This window comes from Haliaeetus leucocephalus, unplaced genomic scaffold (genome assembly GCF_000737465.1).
Source record: "Haliaeetus leucocephalus isolate CR32 unplaced genomic scaffold, Haliaeetus_leucocephalus-4.0 Scaffold915, whole genome shotgun sequence".
Lineage (NCBI taxonomy): Eukaryota > Metazoa > Chordata > Aves > Accipitriformes > Accipitridae > Haliaeetus > Haliaeetus leucocephalus.
The window spans coordinates 315,821-335,082 of NW_010973351.1; the positions used below are offsets into that span (position 1 = coordinate 315,821).

Here is a 19,262-nt window from a genome sequence, read left to right on the forward strand (position 1 = left end):
TGTCATTTTGCTACTGTGCCCAACTCTTTCTGGTGCTATCAATGAAATCATGCCTTGTTCCCAGGGAGTGCAGAGGTGGCATGGCTCGCTGCTTCCACGTGCTGAATCCTTATGAGCCTGACGCTGCGGATTGTCATTCTGCCTCTCGTTGCAGGGTCAAACACAGAATTGCCCGAGCTTATTTTCCCACCAGTGGAAATGCTTACTTTGTTCAACTGTTACAGACTTCTCATTAAGGAGCTTTTTGAAGCTATTCCAAGAGAATCCAGTTGCATAATCGAGTGAATGGGATTTTTTTTTCACCCATTTAAGTCTTAGCTATACCATGGACAAAGCATGTTTATTTGGCTAGGCCAACGGTGGCTGCAGTGGGTGGCAAATTTTGCTTTAACTGTACTTAAAGTTTACTTTCACTTGAAAACTTTGTTCCTGGAATTGGGGCGGAGGACTGTAGCCTGGAGACTCTCACACAATTAAGAGTTTAGGCAAAACTGTAGGGGGAAAACCAAACCAAACCAAAAAAAGTATCAAAATCCAGATAGAACGGCTATTTTGTCCTTTAGCAAAAGTAAATCTTGTACCTTGCCTCACTCTCTGTAGGTTTTTTTTGCCAATATCAGCAGTTTTTCCCTTCCCCCACCCCTAGCACATTTTGTCAATGCTTTTGGGGCAACCCCTGGTATCAATACAGGCTGGGGGATGAAGGGATTGAGAGCAGCCCTGCCGAGAAGGACTTGGGGGTACTGGTGGATGAAAAGCTGGACAGGAGCTGGCAACGTGCACTCGCAGCCCAGAAAGTCAGCCGTACCCTGGGCTGCATCAAAAGAAGCGTGACCAGCAGGTCGAGGGAGGGGATTCTGCCCCTCTACTCCGCTCTGGTGAGACCCCACCTGCAGTCCTGCATCCAGCTCTGGGGTCCTCAGCACAGGAAAGACATGGACCTGTCTGAGGTGGTCCAGAGGAGGGCCACGAAGATGATCAGAGGGATGGAACACCTCTCCTATGAAGAAAGGCTGAGAGAGTTGGGGTTGTTCAGCCTGGAGAAGAGAAGTCTCCGGGGAGACCTCACTGTGGCCTTTCAATACTTAAAGGGGGCTTAGGAGAAAGATGGGGACGGACTTTTTAGTAGGGCCTGTTGTGATAGCACAAGGGGTGATGGTTTTAAACTAAAAGAGGGTAGATTTAGACTAGAAATAAGGAAGACATTTTTTATGATGAGGGTGGTGAAACACTGGAACAGGTTGCCCAGAGAAGCTGTGGATGCCCCATGATTGTGTTCAAGGCTGGGTTGGATGGGGCTTTGATCAACCTCATGTAGTTGAAGATGTCACTGCTGGTTGCAGGTGGGTTGGACTGGATGACCTTTAAAGGTCCCTTCCAACCCAAACCATTCTGTGATTCTATGATTCTATGAATTTGTTTCGAGTTGTCCATACAATATAGATATGTCAAAACATATATATGGTCAAGTATGTTGGGGAGGGAACGGCTAGTATTAGCAGGTTTAGAATCACAGAATCATAGGCAGCTGCTGAAGACGATGGAAAGGAAAGGTGGTGCCTCATACAGAGCAGCCACTCATCAAGGTACTGTGTTAGAATAGGGCATATATTTTCAGCTCTGTACAGAAATGCCATCTAAGAGGGATAAATAAAATCAAGTACAAACTTGACTTCCAATGTCAATGCACATAGGAACACAATGGAACATACATGGGAATGCACGATGCTGCAAAGGGAGCAGAGGCATTTAAAAAATATTTTTATAGTAGCTATAGAAAACCACTGGTGAGATCCCTTGGTAGGTGGGGGGACTGAAACAACTGCTGCTACATTCAAACATCTGAAGATCTGTGGGAGTGTGTAAACTGTGTCTAAGCATTCAGGGATCATTTCAGTCAATTCTTCAGCCCATTAATTTGATTCTTAGCAAATGCTGGGAAGCTGGAGAAGTTCTAAATGACTACAATAAAGCAAGATGTACTAACATGTAAACTAATGATTCTAAATCCACCTTATTTTAATGACAGATTTGAGTAGGATCATAGATAGACTAATATGAACCACTGTTGGTGAAGAAACTGAATAACAGAGGCATATTCATGCCAAGGCATATGGCTTTAATGCAATAATCCAGTCATAACCAACTTTTTTTGATGAGAATTTTTGGTTACTAAAATTGACATAACTGGCTCCAGCAGGGTATTTACTGTCTTTTAAATGCTGCTAAAAGCTCGAAAAAAATCAAGGTGGTTTCTATCAAAAGGGTTATACAACGATTAGCTCTTCTGATGGTTACAAAAATGACCACATATAGGAAATAGTCTATCAAAATGGCAGGTTTAGTGGGGTCCTGCAGAAATCTATCATCACCTTTACTCAGAGGTCTGGAAGACAGTTACATATCGTTGCTGTTAAAATGAGAATGGTATAAATTTTAATGGTGCCAAAAACTAATTCAGCAAATGTAGGTCACCAATGAGATGGGACAACATGCAGGAATGAAGGCGCACAGAAGAATGTCTTTAAAGGTCACGGAAGATATCCCATTGAATGTATTTGCGTGGCCATTGTGCAGATAAGCTGACTGATGGGATCTTTAGATAAGTAAGCAGGACTGCCCAGCAGGAAAGAGCTGACTTTGCGTGAGAGACACCCCAGCCTACTGGGAAATGAACTGTTCTATCTATTCTAAACTGGTTCAGGCTGCTCTCTGGACTTGAGATGAACTGGCATAGTGCAGCTTCCATCCATGCAGCTAAGCTCCCCCCAAACAGGGTTTCTGAATACCAGAATGTGCCTGAGCATTAACCAGGACAGCACAAGTTGATACAACTGTGCTAGGGAGCATGCTAATAAGCACCATGGAAAATCAAAGTGCAGGGCTTGAGCCTGTGTACCAGGGCTGCTTTGCCTATTGTAGGAAGTGTTAATTTACACTGTGTAGCCAGTGTGAACAGGATAGAAAGCAGCCAGAACCTACTTTTTGCTCCTCGTGCCTGATGGTCTGACTGGGTATGGCAAATTTTACATTGCATGATGGATAACCTACCAGGTCCTGCCCAGCAGGAAAGGGAGTAAGAGACAAGGGGAACTGTGAGTCATCTGTATTCATGCTCTAAATCTGCTTTACAGTCATACAAACTGCATTTTTCCTTACGTGCAGGGTTCTAAATCTGAGCCAAGCACAAAACAAAGGTTTTTCACATTCTGATTGAGATGGTATAAATATCACCCCATCAACAAACATGAAACAACTTCCTGCACTGCTGAGCATGAAGTGTGTGTGTACTGTTGTGCCTTCACTTTGGACACAACTGTAGAATAAGCGATCACATTTGCAGTTAGTCAAATGTAGCATTAGCGGTAAGAAAGAATGAAAAAAAATCCCAGATCAGACTCTTTTCTGCACTCTGTAAGAACTTTCGTACTGGAAGATGTCAGCTCTCCTGAGTGCTGTCAATAACAGGAAGCTGGGATGCTTCTTTTTGCTATAGGCATTAAAGAGTTAACATTTCCGCAGGAAAATTATTATCTTAATGTCCTCCTTTCATAGGTTTGTGGCAAAGAGGAAATCTTTTTCAGACTAACGTCCTTGAGATTTGTGTTCTTGAATAAGAAATAGGTTCAGCAGACTGTGTGACTACCTCTCTACCAGATGCCCTATGTATGCAGTGAAATGAGAAAGAGAAGGCACAAACTACAGCCTGTCTTTAACTCTTTTTTTTTTTCTTACAAAAATAATATATTTAATAACCATGGAAGTCCAGTAGTGCTGCCAGACAAGTTGAAGAAAAGCCCATGCATGCGGAAGGATATTCTTAAAAAGCACAAAGTTTGGAAGGAGGCAATCTCTTGTCAAAGAGGGAATTGCAAAACCCTAGTCCTGAAGATGGCTACACTTCTCCTCTCTGGCGGGTCCACTGTGCCTGGGTGGTGTGGCTCTGGTACCCAAACTGCCAACACATCCTCAGGGGAAACATTGACCCTTGGACCTGGCACAGTCACAGCTGTGCAAGTGCTGAATGACACTGTTTTGATTTAGCAGGACTTGCTTTCCATAAATGTCACTGACTGTTCAGATTTGTACTGACCCGCTCTTTAAGAGCTTCAGGAAATTTCAGTCTTCTCATCAGTTGCCACTAGCCTAGAGGAAGTTTTGTCATCACCAAATTTTTTTCTTTTTTTTTTTCTGTATTAAATCTGTATTGGGACAACTGGATTATCTGAGTGTCTGTGTTTTTCTTAGCCTCTCTCTTAATGTAAGGGGGCCGTGTGCAGATGAGGTTGCATTCACACTACATTATTTCTGACAAATGGTGCTGGAAAAAGACAGACCTCTAATAGCTATGCATGAAAGCACCCTGCTGACCCCATATATAGTCACGAGAGCTTTCTCAGTGAGTGCCCTGCTCTTGTGAAATAACCAGATATTTCAGCTACTGGGGGCTTTTTTTGGTGCATATGTATGTGTGTGTGTGTGTGTGTGAGACCTCCTGTACAGGTTTGGGTTGGGTTTTTTTCTAAGTGCAAGGACAGTTAGAAATCCACATGTTTCCCTGTACCAGGTAGTACAAGGCAGTAACTGTTATCTGAAATCAGGTTTGCTGTCACTGATGTAACATGTGACTCAGTCTAGTAATTTGTTTAATTTATTCTGTTTTTAAACAAGCTTTGAAGTTGTCCGTGTACAAAACAGGAGTCTGACAGCTCTTAGCTCAGCTCCTGATGAAGTGGTGCCCATGTAACTAGGCTGCCACGGGGAAATGGCTGATCCAGGGACAAACGAGCACGGTGCTTCCCTGAGCTCTGGCCTATGGCAGGCCTGGCTGAGCTGGTAGTACGTGAGTTTATTGTATAGGTTCCTGGAGGCAAAAGCTGATACCATCAGACTTTTTCCCCTCCCTGAATTTAGCAAGTGCTTTGCGCCATCCTCTCCTTGTAGCCACAGCATTGTTTCTAAGGGAAACTACTGGGTGCAGGCTTTCCTATGCCAAAACTCAGGTCCAGCTGCTATGGCAACGTAGAAAAGCCCTCAGACTGTTTTTATTTCTCAGCTAGCTTAAGATCGAAAGAGAACAAAATGGTTATGTACAGCATGAACCCCTCTGGCTGGTGTGTGGAAGGCCTTGGACTTTTGACACTAGTCGTGACATGTGTGTGCACGTATGTACATCCTCTTCTCCCCTTAATATACATTGGTGGTTGGGCACAGCTTGTCCTGTAACTCTCTGCAGAAACTTTAGACATCATGTCATGGATGTTTCTGACAAGAGAAAAGAAGTGTGTTAGTTTGTCTTTGGGGCACCTTAGGATCTAGTGCCCCTGATATCCTCTAAATTTGTTGGGGATGGTGAGCTGGTGGCGGGGGGGGCCATCACAGTACAACGTTGCTGCCCACTGGTGCTTCAGGAGGGGCCATTCACATCTTCTGTTACTGATGGTCCAGGCTCTCTCTGTAGCTGGGGCTGGCTGAAAGGGTTTACAGTGAAGGTCTTCCCACAAAAAAGCATGAAAGAGAAATATGGGTTTTGATGAAATGTAATAATTTAAATTAACATCTTGTCAGCAAGGCAGCTGGTATCCAGGATGTAATTTATGGCTAAAAGAGTAGAAAGTGCGCGCGCCCAAGCACATGCACACCTGAGGGAGCAAGGGGTGCCCCTTTCTGTACCAGTATGTAATGGTGTATACTTACTGTTCTGGAGAGTTGATATCTTCTATAGGATCTTTGCTTGTTCTGGAAGGGTCTGATGAGCCCCACTGTGCTGGTGGATTTTGATCAAGATGATTTTTCAAAATGGCTTTCTCACCATCTGGATGGAGAACACATTCTATTTTACTTTACTGTGACCAAGTGACCATTTTTCAATTATTTAATTTTAAAATTTCCCAGATATTCATAATGCCATAAAGTAAACTCTTTCTGCCTGTATTCTGATACAGTCTCAGGTTTCCCTGTGAGTCTTTGGTACTCATACTTTCAATGCTGTGCTCCTTCATAGGAACTACCATGAAGAAACAGAAAAGGGACAAAACCTCTTTTGTCCTTCCTTTGCTTCCCCCCCACCTTTAAAAAAAAAACAAACCACAAACCAAAACTTGTTGCCTATCTCTATGCAGCCCTATCATGCTCTCTCACCCAGTCTTAGGCTGGGTAAAAAATTAATGTAACTGCACCATCATATTATCTTGTGCTCAAAAACTGTTACCTTTTCATATGAAAAAACCCTCTTATTTAAGTCGTTTCCTAGAAAAACTATAATCTCATTAATGTATGAAACCTTGGTACTCTTGCAATCACATAAGCAATTAAGTGCTGTCATTTAACTATCTGCTGTCATTTAGCCCGGAAATATGATTCATATCAGTTGCGCTGGTCCATAGGCTGTCTGCGGGAAGGACAGCTAATGATTTCATTAAGCTTTCTCCTGCTGCTCTCTTTTCTGCATAGTGATAATGTGGAAGATCATCATTTTCCCTGTAGGTAGCTTCACGTGATTTCCCCGGGTGTCCCGGGAGTCCCTGGCTAGCTGTGCCGAAGCCTGTGGCATCGGTCCCCCTGAGAAACACAGAGGAACACAGCCATTTTAAGAAGACTGTCTTTACCGGGGATCCTTTCTGTTCCTGCCTGCTTTTCCAAAGTCTCCTACTGTGTTAAGCCAAATAAAGTCACATGGCGAACATCTGAGTAATGAGGACAGTGCACAGTTTTCATAAATAATTACAGAGCAGCTCCAAATCCATCACCGGCAGTTGTTTGCCACACACGCGGAGAAAGAGTGATTGCTGCAGGCGTTAAGGCAGCATGGAAGAGGACTCAAAGGTAAATTCTTGAAAATGACACTGGAGGTTTTGAATGTAAAAATGGGTATGAGGGGGAAAAGCAGGAAAATACTGAAGAGAAAATGAAAATAGCATGAAAAACCCAGTGTGTATTGAAGGCTTAAGGTGCTTTTCTGTTCTACTAACGCTCAGAAGCCCCAGATAATGCTCAGGTCCCAGCATGCTAGTAATATATATGTTATTGAAGAGCACTGGTGGGACAAAACAAACAGCAGAAACAAAGACTGAGGAAAGAAGCTGGAAGCAGAAAGAGAATGTTTTGAGGGCAAACTCCAACATGTATCATTCCCCTCCCAGTGCGGTCATCCCGGGCATTATTTTGTAGCGTTCGCTTTCTGCTGTGAAAAAAGTAACAGGCAACTTGGACAGAAGTGAATAGGTGAGGATGCAAAAGTGTGCAGACGTGGGGATCGCTACAGCTCAGAAGAGCAGGAGAGAAGGTTTTTTCACTTATTGTTGCATGGAAGAGAAGGGTCTGGGTGAGAAAGGAGGCAACCAGAACACATGAAGCTGCTTTTGTTAGGGCAAGAAAATGTCAGCAAAAGAGAGCTAAGGAATTCAGTTGTAGCAAGAAGAGTGCTTAAAAGGAAGATATGACAGGATTCAGTGATGGTTTAGACGTGAAGGGAGGACAGCAAAGAGTCAAATCTGACAGTGGCTAAGATAAGCAATGAAGTCTATCATCTCAGGACAGCCTGAAGTTTGCTGGTGTGGCATTTACTGTCACAAGAGTTCAGTTTTTATTTTCCATATATCACATTTCTATGTATATTGAGCTTGACATTTGCATAAAAGCCTTGTGATGTCTATAAACAGACATGTAGAAAAGAACACTTTTTACTTCCATGATGAAAACCAATGTTCAATCCTGAGCTGATCTAAGCTGACAATGAAAACTGCTGACTTTATGATATAGACCAAAGTTAAAATTTGAGTAATCCTTGTAATTAGGGATGGCAAAGGTCTATTTAACTATTTTAGGGTTCCAACTCCTTTGGCCAAAATAAGCAATTTAACCTTTTACAAAGCCACTGAAGATATGATTCTTCATCAAATGCCTGGACTATGCAACTGTTGGGCTTTGGGAGTATGTGATTTCATATATTAATTGGTGTTGTATACCCCTAAAGGGATTTCTTATGCTTTCAGTTTTGCTGTGTGTAAGAGAGAGAGAGAGAGAGAGAGAAGGAGGTGGTCCCTGTCAAAAAGGTGGGGGATTTAGTTTTAAGTAGAGCAGAAATCATATATTCTCTGCCTACTCACCCCTCAACACCAACTGCCCATATATCACTGTGTGTTATTCTTAATAGACCCTTTTTTCTACCACTCTTGCAGATGACTCTCCCTTAATACACTGCATAAATTTCTGTATACAAGGTTACCATATACAAGTTTTAATGTGTAGGTATAAAATACAGACAAAATCCAAATAAAACTGCCGCACTGTTGAGATTTTTTTCTTTTTCCTTTGCTTCTTTCAAAATACAAAAAAGTTGGGTAATTCTTATTTGTTAAGCTTTTTGGGAGAAGAGTTGTTAGATTTTTATTCTGCAGCTATGGAAACTAGAATATCTTTCTTTTTTTTTTTCTTCTTTCTTTTTTTTTTTAATTTACCTTTCATTTAAATAATGAAGAACAAGATTCTCACTTAGTCATATGCTTCCAGGAGCTGGAGCTTAAAGAAGAAACACTGTTACCATATGCACTTAAAAAACTTAAGGATGGAGGAAACTGATTTTATATACATGAACAACTGAAAGAAAATGAATTAAGGGTAACGATAAATAATTGAGTTCCCAGTTGCCCCCGGAAAGTGTAGCACTGCTTTTAGTAATTCCCCATGTTTTCTTCCTCTGTCCATTAAGTATGCCACCTGAAAAATGTCCTTCATTCTCAGGATACTGTCTGCCACTGCAGATGCTACTGAGTAAGTTGCACTGGGATGATCTCACTACCTTCAAAATTGAATTTACATTAGCTAGAAGCACTTTCTAAGTAATTTTCACCTTTGTTGACCTCAAACTGGAACTCAGAAGTCTCGATAAGTGATGCCCGAGCACTTTGCATTCAGAAAACCATCGGGAAAAAAAGACAAATAGATCTCAAGGGCCTCGCACGGCACTCACTGATGGGTTCATTAGAAAACAAAACCCGCCGCCCGGTTGTCAGCGCGAGCCAGAAGGCTTTAGCTCAGGACCTTTGCCTACCTGCAGCAGAGAAACAACTTCCAATTACAAAGCTCTGAGCTGCAGGAGCGCATCCGATGCTGGCTGCGGAGAGGCTCAGCGAGGATGTCGCTGCTCCCAGCTGCTCGCCTCTCCCTCTGCCAGGGGTGACGCTCGCTTCAGACCTGCCATACGTATAATCACTCTGCAACCTGGTGCTGTCAAAATTACCTGGGCTGGCTTACACGCGTCGTGCATTTTAATGACTCCTGTTCAGCTGCAGGCAGAAAACACCGGGTGACTGCCACTGCTGCAGTTTCTTCCTAGATTTTATAAAGTATTTCTTTACCTAGAAGCTTGTTTTGTTGACGTTTGTACACTGCAGCTTTATTGAACATCTTCATCATTACGCTTTAGCAGCAATATTCCTCCGATGGCTTACAACTAGATGGCAGAACCATTCTTCATCCCCCATCTTTCTATTCTATTGTTGTTGTTTTCTCTTTGCTAGAAAGCATATTGTATGCTCCACAAAGAAGCAAGTGTGATTTAATAATAACTTATAAGAGCTGGCAGAGATAACCTTGCTGATTTACTAAAGATACTTTAAATGCAGATTTTTCTTGAATCTACAGTAATTTTTCACACTTCTGTTGTTTGGACCATGAAACAAGACTAGCCAGTTTCTGCTTTTTATGTGAACAGGATGAAAAGAAAGGAAAATGAAAGGAAAAATTTAAATGATCACATCGTCTGCTGGATATATCAGAAAAAGATCTCCTAAACTAAGCTCACAGCACCAGGCAGTCTAAAACATGACTCCTGATAGTTACGTTTTGAAAAGAAGATTTTTTTTTTTTTTAAAGCAAAGCCAGCAAGATTCTCCTCTGTTTTATACTACTTTAATTCAGAAGAAACTCCTTTTACTACAGAGTTATTTCTGTGCAAGGAAGGGCGAGCTCTGAACCTCTGGAGTTTGGTCTCCCTGCTGAAATAGAAACAAGCTCCAATTTCAGGACTGGACTCCATTTGCTGGGCTTCCTAGAAACTAGTATACATATCTTTATATATCTCCATATACAAAGGATATAATGAACTATATCCTGTCTTTAAAACAGTGTTCCTTTGAAGTCTTGTACACCTATTTCTGAAAGCCCTTCCTTTGAATCTGTGGTTTCAAACTCAAGCTCAACGCTTGACTCACACTAACTTCATAGAAGTAATATTTCCCCCCTCTGTCACAGATGAACTCTGTTTTGCTTTGCATTTACAAGCAACATGCCTTTGAAATCTGTTTTTCTTCGAGCTGCTTTTACATAGGGAAAAACTAACAGTAGGAAACATTGGAGTGGGGTTACAACTGACAGTATGTAGGCATATCTGACATGCAAATGAATGCTCCCAGTCCGTTTACAGCAATGAGTAAAGACTGTTTTCTGGCTCAAACCAGAAAAGGCTTTCTGAGCAAGCTAGGGTGCCTGCAGAGAGACAACTTGTACAAAGGGTTTGTTCATAAGTGGGGACTATTGCAAGGCTGTCTCTTGCTTCTGATGTACTTTCCATAGGATGGCTGTCATTCATTAGTTTCCCTGATAGACTACTCTGAAATGTACCGGCAAAGGTAGAAATAAATGGAGATTCTCCTGCAGGATTTTGTCTGAGCTTGGCTTTATATGAAACCCTTGAAATCTATGAATCATTCATGTAGAAATAATTTCATGTAATAAAATGTCAAATAGAAGTCAAACAGAGTAAGATTGTAAGATTCCAAGTGCGGCAAAATTAGCCACCCCCCAAACCACATAGTATCTTCCCTCTATATTTTTCTCCTCAGTAAGTTTTATCTCTGCAGGAACTTGCACGGTAGAAATAACTTCTACCTTCACGAAGTCTCTGCTGTTTCTGGCACGCCGTCTACATGGCTGCAGGGAGCCCTTTTGGGAAGCTCTGGTTTGTGCCCGTGCCAGGGTATTTCTTCCCTGGAGCCGTGCGGCACAACCTTCCTCTTTACACAGCATCACAGTTACAAGCAGTTGTCCTCCTTTTTCCAAATGTCAGCCTGGAAAACTCAGCCGTGTCTCCAAGCTTGGCTCTCCTTGCTGAACGGCACTGCCAGTTACAGGAACTGCCCAAGCCAAGCGTTGGTCTCACCCACAGCCCACCCCTACCCCAAACCCAGGCTCTCATGTGGCTCTGCTGCTCCAGCAAGGCGACCAGATCCTGCAAATGCCGGGGGAGAAGCTAATGTCGCTAGCAGACACCGTGACTCAAAATCATCTGAGGAATGTATCAAATGAAGTTAAGGGGATGCCTTTTTTAAATTCAACTGGAGAAGCCATCTGAGGTCCCAGAGCTGCGGTCCATGGAGCACGTTGAGAACTGCTTGACCACACAAAGCTATCTAGCAGCGCAGACGAAAGCCTGCATTAAAAAAAAAAGCAATCAAACCATAAACTACAAACCTAATTTCCTAATTGCTTTTCTTACATAGCCAATTGCTGTAGATGTCTCAGGGACATTACGCGTTTGTGAACAAGAGATGAGTGTCTCGGATAATATCTCTCTTTAAATGAGACGTACTGAATTGAAATGTGCTGTAAAGAAGGAGTCCCCATGCCAGCAAAGAGCTCCCAGGCTACACCAGGAGCTGTTGCTGTTAATAACTAACCAGGAACTCCAAAGTTATGAAAATTTGCCTGAGGTCAGGCAGCTATGGGAGTGCACAGCTGTGTCTATCTATTTTGGCTAAAGTAATTTAACTTTTGTATCCTAAATCCATATTTGAAGTAAATGAGGGTGGTGGGGAAGGAAGGGAAGAATCAAATAACCTCCTTTAGCACTTGGCTGTAGGAGTTAGGGGTTTTCACTTTGTACAGATCAGAAACCTACTGAAGTGTACTATGACATTAAAGTTTGATTAGGACTTGTTCGAGATGCATTGCGTAAGTCCTGCGTTATTATCTGCTCTCTGAAGCACAGTACCCTAAACTTGCATAAGCAATAGCAACGGGGATACACTACACGGCATTCTCTATGTGAACTCCTTCAGAACAGCAAGGTATTTTATAAAGAAGATTGACAGAGGATTCAGCCATGTCCACAATGCAAATGTGGCAAATCATCTGCTATGATTTTTAGCTCCAAGTCAGGTGCTATATTTAGCATCTCTCTTCACTGTCCTACTCCCTCTCTCTCAGCTCACTTTTTACAAGGTCCAAGGTAGCCACAAACCTTGTCATCACCTTAAAAATAACATTAGACTGGCTTCCCCAGTTGCACGGTGGAGGTGAGAGACATGGTCACTTCTAGGTCATGCTAATAAATTATTTACAATTCTGAAGCTTCGCTCAAGTACCATCAGGGACGCATAATTTCAAGGTTCTGTACATTCATTTACAGCAAGTTACATGAAATACATAGCTACAGAAAGCATAGTTATGTCAGTCAGAGTTAGCTTTCCTGTAGCCGTAAGAGCCATAATTTTTTTAAGTACCATTTAAGTGATGTCTGTTTGCATCTGCACAGAAGCAGCAGTGACTCAGCAGCATGAATTCTCCAAAGCCTTGTTATTTTGATTGGAACGGCAAATTTAAATTAAGCACACAGGTTGACTATTGGGAATGGATGCAGTGAGAGAAATAGGAGATTCAGATGTGTAGCTAAGGGACGGGGAAATGGGGAAAGACAGAAAACAAGAGGCAGAAGAAACAGAGAGGGACAGAAAAAGGCTAGCAAGGGTTGTTGAACATGGTAGCTCAGAGTCTGGAAGTATGAATATTTGATGTCATTCGAGTCAGGATCAGGATACTCCATAATACTCATGCTTGGGGCATTCGCCACCAGGTGTGGGACCCAGCTTCAAACACCTGCTGCAAATTGGGATGCAGGTCTTCCTCATTCGCAGGTGAATGGATGCTCTAACTTATTCAATATAAAGATGGCCAAGGGAAAACATTCTTCTTTCTCCCCACCCTTTTGTATGGAGCTTTATGTGGTAGGTCCATTCAGAAAGCTGCATCCAGCAACTTCAGTACGCAGAAGAATATCTACCCTGTAAATCCCAATAATACATAGTTCCAAGCTACTCTGTACATTAAGGCTATGTACTTACAGGTGATTTTAAATATGTACCCTGCAGTAAATATGTAGAAGTTGGGGAACTGTACTGGGGGAAAATTAGGAGCACAGACAATCTTGGATGCTGTTTCTTAAAGCAGCAGTTAGGCATCAATGTTTTTTGTAGATACAGCCACAAGTAAGTGCAGAAAGGTTATATTTTCTCCTTGATTTCTTTGCCAGCATCCTACTGCTAATGGAGTGCAACCTGCTGTGGGAAGCATCCCATCCTAAATTTATACCCAGCGTATCTCTTGAGAAGCATTTTTATTTCTCATACCCAAACTCAGATGGGCATTTGGCACAATGTAATGTATCTTTTCTGCTTGAAATATTATTCATGATTTATCATTTTTCCTAGAGCATCTGACATGAGTGGAACATTCTATGTGTTCCTTTCAAACACTTGGTAAAACTGCCTCATCCCACTCACTGATGTTAGTTCTTGCTGCTGATCTCAGCCCAATAATCACACGCCTCCAGCAGCTATTTACGTTTTCCTTTTCCTCCTTTTCCCCCTTCTGTTTTTTAATTTTAAAAAGGACACCGGGAACTCTATGGAGCTCTTCCTTTTTTTTTTGCCACAAGTTACACAACGAAATGTATACCCAGGCTAAAACAAAAAGCGCATGAAAAAGTAACCTTATCCAACCAAAATTTCAGTATACTTCAAACGCATATATGAACTGTTGCTGTTCTAAAATTATTCTTCAACAACTGTATTTACAGTGGTAGCTTCTGTTCCACTCAACCAAACTTACGCTGCCACATCAGTGGGAAGCCTGAGCCTAGCATGGCAACAAACATGCAAGTCTATGGCTTCCCAACACAGGGCAACTAGTTTTTCACGTACTATACTAATATTCAGCTGTACAAAAAGTCATTCGCCAAAAGTCGCAAAGTAGATACATTCTAGAGTCAGAAATGGAAGCTGAGTGTCCTGGCTTCCTCTTTATTGCACTATGCACCAGATCTTATTGCTTCCCAAAAGCGAAATAGCTTTAATGGAAGCAATTCTTTCAGATGTATTTCTTCAGGGAGTGATGCAAGAGACACAGTAGAAACAACTTAGGAATATTACAGTCGTCATGAAATCCTTTTTTATCAGTTCCTAGGGAAGAATTTTCATACATGAGTGCCTTCAATTCTACATTTAGAGTCCAAATCAGCACTGAAATATTTACATGCTTCTCTTCTATGTGCTTGGTAGCAGTGTCCAAAAGCAGAATTTGAACGTCCTACTCAGACGAGCACATATTAAACTGGGCTTCCTGCTGCTGAAGGCTGGCACAATTAACTCTCACAATATTTGAAACACTCTGTGACTTTCCTCCCTCCATGCAGCACGGAAACCTTGACTTCCGAACACAAGTATGCTTTTAAAAGTTTCCCACTTTGCCATGTGTGTTATGCACACAGGGCATACAATAGAAGACATATGTACAGAGAAATAACTACTCAGTGGGTACCATATAGCTTATTATATGAATCTGCATGCTTTCTGTAATGCAACCAAAATATCTAAAGCTCTATCTTACCAAGGTCCAAGTGCTCTGGAACAGATCCAATGAGATTGCTATTCCAAATCTTGGTGGGTTAAGCTACTAATGCATTTTACTAACTCTCACCTTTGCTGTCTGTAAAGTTCCGTATACTAAGAATGTCATTAAGATCCTGATAGTGGTTCTGCTTAATGTATGTTGTTTTCTCAGGAGTGTCCTGAAGCTGCATCGTGACCTCTTCCAAGTCTTTGTCCAGCTGCAAAACAGAAAGAGTATGAATCCCTAAAAATTCAAGAGTCGTTCCTTCAGGTATCTGCAGTAATTGCATAGCTTTCCGTAATTAGACTAGAAGGCAGGTGGTAGTGTAATTGCCACACTGTGCCAAATACAGTTTTCTTATAGCACTACAACACTACCTCTATAGATCATGCTACAAGTAACAAACCGCGTTCAGCTGTGATATTGCACACAGGGCATACGAGAGGAATAAGCTTTAGTAGTTGAGAGTTTAAGCAATTCAGATGTACTGCTGAATGAGAAAGAAATGGGCATTAGAAAGCCTAGTCTGAAAACCTCTCAACTATTTATTATTTGTGTGTACAAATGCTGCATATATAGCTATAACCGCTTTGTTAAGTCAATCAAATTATCGACCATACAAGAGAATATAAGTGAACTATGGCATCAGGGGCATGTCCAGCCACATGAGTGACTGCAGTCAACTCTACCAGGAATGTTTTTTTTTCCTAAAGATTATCTTTACTCCTTTTACCTTTCTTAGAGAGACAGACTCCTGTTAGATTTTTTGTTTGTGTCTCTGTGTGTGTGAAATTTTGAAGAAAATCCAACTCACAGCTTTTAGTTTGGGGGCTGAGAACACTCTATACTTTTGCGATTTGAAAACTACCCCTGTGTTTTAAATCTTTTGTGTCTTAAACTGTGTAATCTGATAGCATAGGGAAACAAGAGGAGGGGGGGAAAAAACCCAAAAATCGCAATTGTTTCTCTCCCCCAAAGCATCCTTTAAGAACTAGAGGGAGAGAAGCACAGATCTTTTTTGACTGGAAGAGCCAGAGCACAAATGCCGGGTTGGTACAGCCCTGGCCTTTCGCGCTGAGCTGGACACAAGGTGCTCTCCCCAGCAGCTAACTTGTGTTCAATGGGCTACAACTTGTATTCAGCTGGCTACAGCCCCAGCAGAAAATAACCAGATACAAGCATCTTAATGGTGATCTGGGATGCTCTCTGTGAACAGCTGTCCAGGATGCGGTGTCCAGAATATGTCTCAATCACTACTGGCTTAACTGAATTTTAAAACAGTGCTGAATTTAGATTTCCATTGTTTCCTTACAGAACTGGGACATAGCAACTCAAGGTAGATAAGCCAGGTAGGGCATGCTCCAAATCCCCTTGAGAATGAATCTCTTATTTGGACCTACTGGTTCTGGCTATTTAATTTAATCTATTTAAGCAAAGTCTAAAAAGATCGGCAGGGTCCTGCATGCACTAATATGGCTCAATTGCCCTGACCAGCCTTACTTGTGATCACCATTATGAGCCTTGCAAGGCACAGGCTGAGATCTTGTGAGTTAGGAGGCTTAGTAGAAAAAACTACAGTAGGATAAAGAAACTGAAATAGCCAGCAGTCAGCTGAGCCTTCATGAAAAACTGCAAGGCTCTCACGTGGAAGGGACCTGGCAAAGCTGAACTAAATTTCTTTAACGAGGCAGAGATAATTTTTGCTTCTGGTGTCTTTGGTAGTCTGAGTAAAAACCTTTTGGTTACCTAGGCAGTTGTCATTGGTTAAGATCTGGATGACGAAGTAATGGTTGCAATAAAATACCTTTCTTCAAGGTATAAGAATACTTCACAGACTAGGCAAGAACAGGTTCATTTTTTGTAAGATTTGGATCTGTTATGGTTATCTTCTCTCACAAAATGGGAAGTCTTCAAGGCTGATATGTCATTGTTTGAGGTCTCCTGAGCAAGGATGGACATAATTAAAAATATACATGTTATAGCTCTAATGGAATTCATGCACTCCATGTCCTTAGCCTTTCTCTCGGTAGAGACTGAAGAAGCTTCACAGCCTTTGTGCCAAAAGGGTCAGCTTACGTGATCCTAAAAGTCTTTTCTACCTTAAGAAAATATGTGATTCTGTTTCATGGCAGATGTAAAAATCTGTCTACCAAGTTTTTGAACGAACTCGCAGAGAGGCTGGAAAATAACAGCAACAGCAGTCTCTGAGCTCAGCCACAAACAGAAACAAAGATAGCTCTTAAGTGCCCCTGGGGCTGCGGGTCTCTGTTACGCTTGCATGTAAAGGTTGCGCTTCTAGAGCTATTGCTCCATGGTGCTCAGCATGTCCATGTGAAGCAGCAGGGTAATTTGCCTGTTACAAATAAATAGGGGAAGTTTCATTTTAATTTGCTAAGGCACATTTTCATTTTATCACACCTGCTAACTATTTGCTGTATTAATTAGCTATTCATAGAAATCATCTCTTTCCTATTATTTCAGTATTTTTCTATGGGGAAAGCTAGTTTTTTTTCCTCTAAAAAGTAGTCAACATATAAGCAGATCACAGAATTGCAACAAAAAAATAACAAAAAAAACTTGCCTAGGCAGTATATACAATAAACAATACCTCTGTAATTTTCATTCTCAAGCGGTGGTTCTCTGACTGCAACCCTTCTAGTCGAGATGTGCTGGCCTGATTGACGCTGGTGACTGATGTTGATGTTTTTGAATCTTCTTTCTTTTGATTTTGAGTGAACTGAAATCGTCTGTTCTGTGTGGCTGCATCTGGATTTGTCCTCAGTGTGATGAGCTGAAAGGTTTAGAAGCCTTAAGAAATCCTGTCCACAGTTTTATTTTTGCAGCTATTTCTTTCGTATCTCAAAATATTGACAGGCAAACCGAGTTCCTTTCTGACTTTCAAGTACAAAATTCTGGAAAGTGAGCTCTGCTTGCCATGTGCAGTACTTGAGACGATTTCTGAATAACTTTACAGAATAGGTTGAACCAAAATGATTTTGCAAAGGGAAGTGTTAAAAAAATAGGAAAAACTAATTTAAAATATATTTAACTGGATTTTAATTATGTTAAAAATACATTTAAATATTTAATCAGACATATTTTTCTCCTTCATTGATATCTTTGTACTTTCAAACGATATATTCCTTCTTTAAGAAAAAAAACAACCCACCAAGCCCTTCTCTTCCCAAGCACAGTTTCATCTGAAATTTCTCCTTTCCTACTGTTACAAGTAACACTCAAGCAGAGAGAGGCATGAAGCAGGAGCATTAACAGAAAAAACTCATGGGAGATTGCACTCTGGAGATAACAGAAACTTAATTAGGTTTTAGTGACCCAAAATAAACCAAATCTGTTCAAATAAATTAAATAAGCCACTTAAAAAAAAGGTTAACCTTAAACATATTTCATTTGAGCGAATATAAGTAAGATTTAACATTCAGTGACAACGTGAAAATATCACCTCGACATGAGGAGAGAAAGCTACTAGCTGTTTGGCAAAGGGGAAAGAGCTTCTCAGATTACTCTAGAGAATACAGAATTTGTGATTACTTGCCAAGCAGCATACTTATATATTTGTATACAGACAAAGCTGAAGGAGCTCCTTGCCCTGAGAGCACAGGCCGTGCATCATAAATGCAAAGGTGTTGAGTTGTCTGAAAAAAGAGAAGGGGCAATCATTTTGTAAGCACGGCACAGCCAGATTTTGTGGTATAGCCCCATTTTGGAATTGGTCCCACTTGTTCTTCAGAGCATGAAACTATTCTGCAGCTGCCGTGGCATGAAATAAGGACCTAACTTCTCACAGAGAGAGATCTGACTGATCAGATACTGAAGCACTTGGTCCCTGACAAGTATTTACAGACCAAGTCTGCAGATCGCGATGATGCTTGAAGAAAATAAATTTCCTTTCTCAGATGATAAAGGAGATGGAGAAGGCTGAGGTACTCAATGCCGCCTTCACCTTAGTCTTTACAGGTAAAACTTGCCTTCAGAAATCCCAGACCCCTAAAGCAATTGAACACAACAAGTTCATGCAACCTGATGAGGTGTATCTCTGAGGACTAAGGGAGCTGGCCGATGTCATTACGAGGCCACTCTCAATTACCTTTGGAAGGGGATGTTGACTGGGAGAGGTTCCTGAGGTCTGGGAGAAAGGAAATGTCACAGCTGTGTTCAAGAGAGGTGAGAAGGAGGATCTGAGGAAATACTGCCTGGTCACCTTCGCCTCAGTCCATGGAAGGTGCTGCAGCAAATCCTCCTGGGAACCATTTCCAAACATATTAAGAGCAAGAAGGTGATTAGAAGCAGTCATCGTTGATTTATGAAGGGCAAATCCTGCCTGACCAACCTGAGATAGCTTTCTCCAGTGAGATGTCTGGGATGGTAGATGAGGGGAGAGAGTTATTTTTCTTGACTTAAGCAAAGATTTCAACACTGTCTCCCATAATGTCCTCACAGTCAAACTGATGAAGTAGTGACTAGGTAAGTGGCCAGTGAGGTAGACTGAAAGCTGGCTGAACTGCCATGCCTAAAGGATTGTGGAAGCCAGTCACTAGTACTGGACCTCAGGGGTTCATGCTAGGACCAATAATGTT

General features: G+C 41.6%; 1 protein-coding gene across 1 annotated transcript in view; it reads right to left on the reverse strand.

The window, feature by feature from the left end:
• GABBR2 (gamma-aminobutyric acid (GABA) B receptor, 2) overlaps positions 1-19,262 on the reverse strand; it is a 383,598-nt gene that overhangs the window by 2,243 nt on the left and 362,093 nt on the right. Inside the window, exons 16-18 of the mRNA XM_010583585.1 lie at positions 17,276-17,458; positions 14,755-14,884; positions 5,698-5,815 (exon numbers count right to left, since the gene is read on the reverse strand). Of these exons, the coding sequence (XP_010581887.1) occupies positions 5,698-5,815; positions 14,755-14,884; positions 17,276-17,458 (431 nt within the window). The remainder of the gene's footprint in view (positions 1-5,697; positions 5,816-14,754; positions 14,885-17,275; positions 17,459-19,262) is intronic.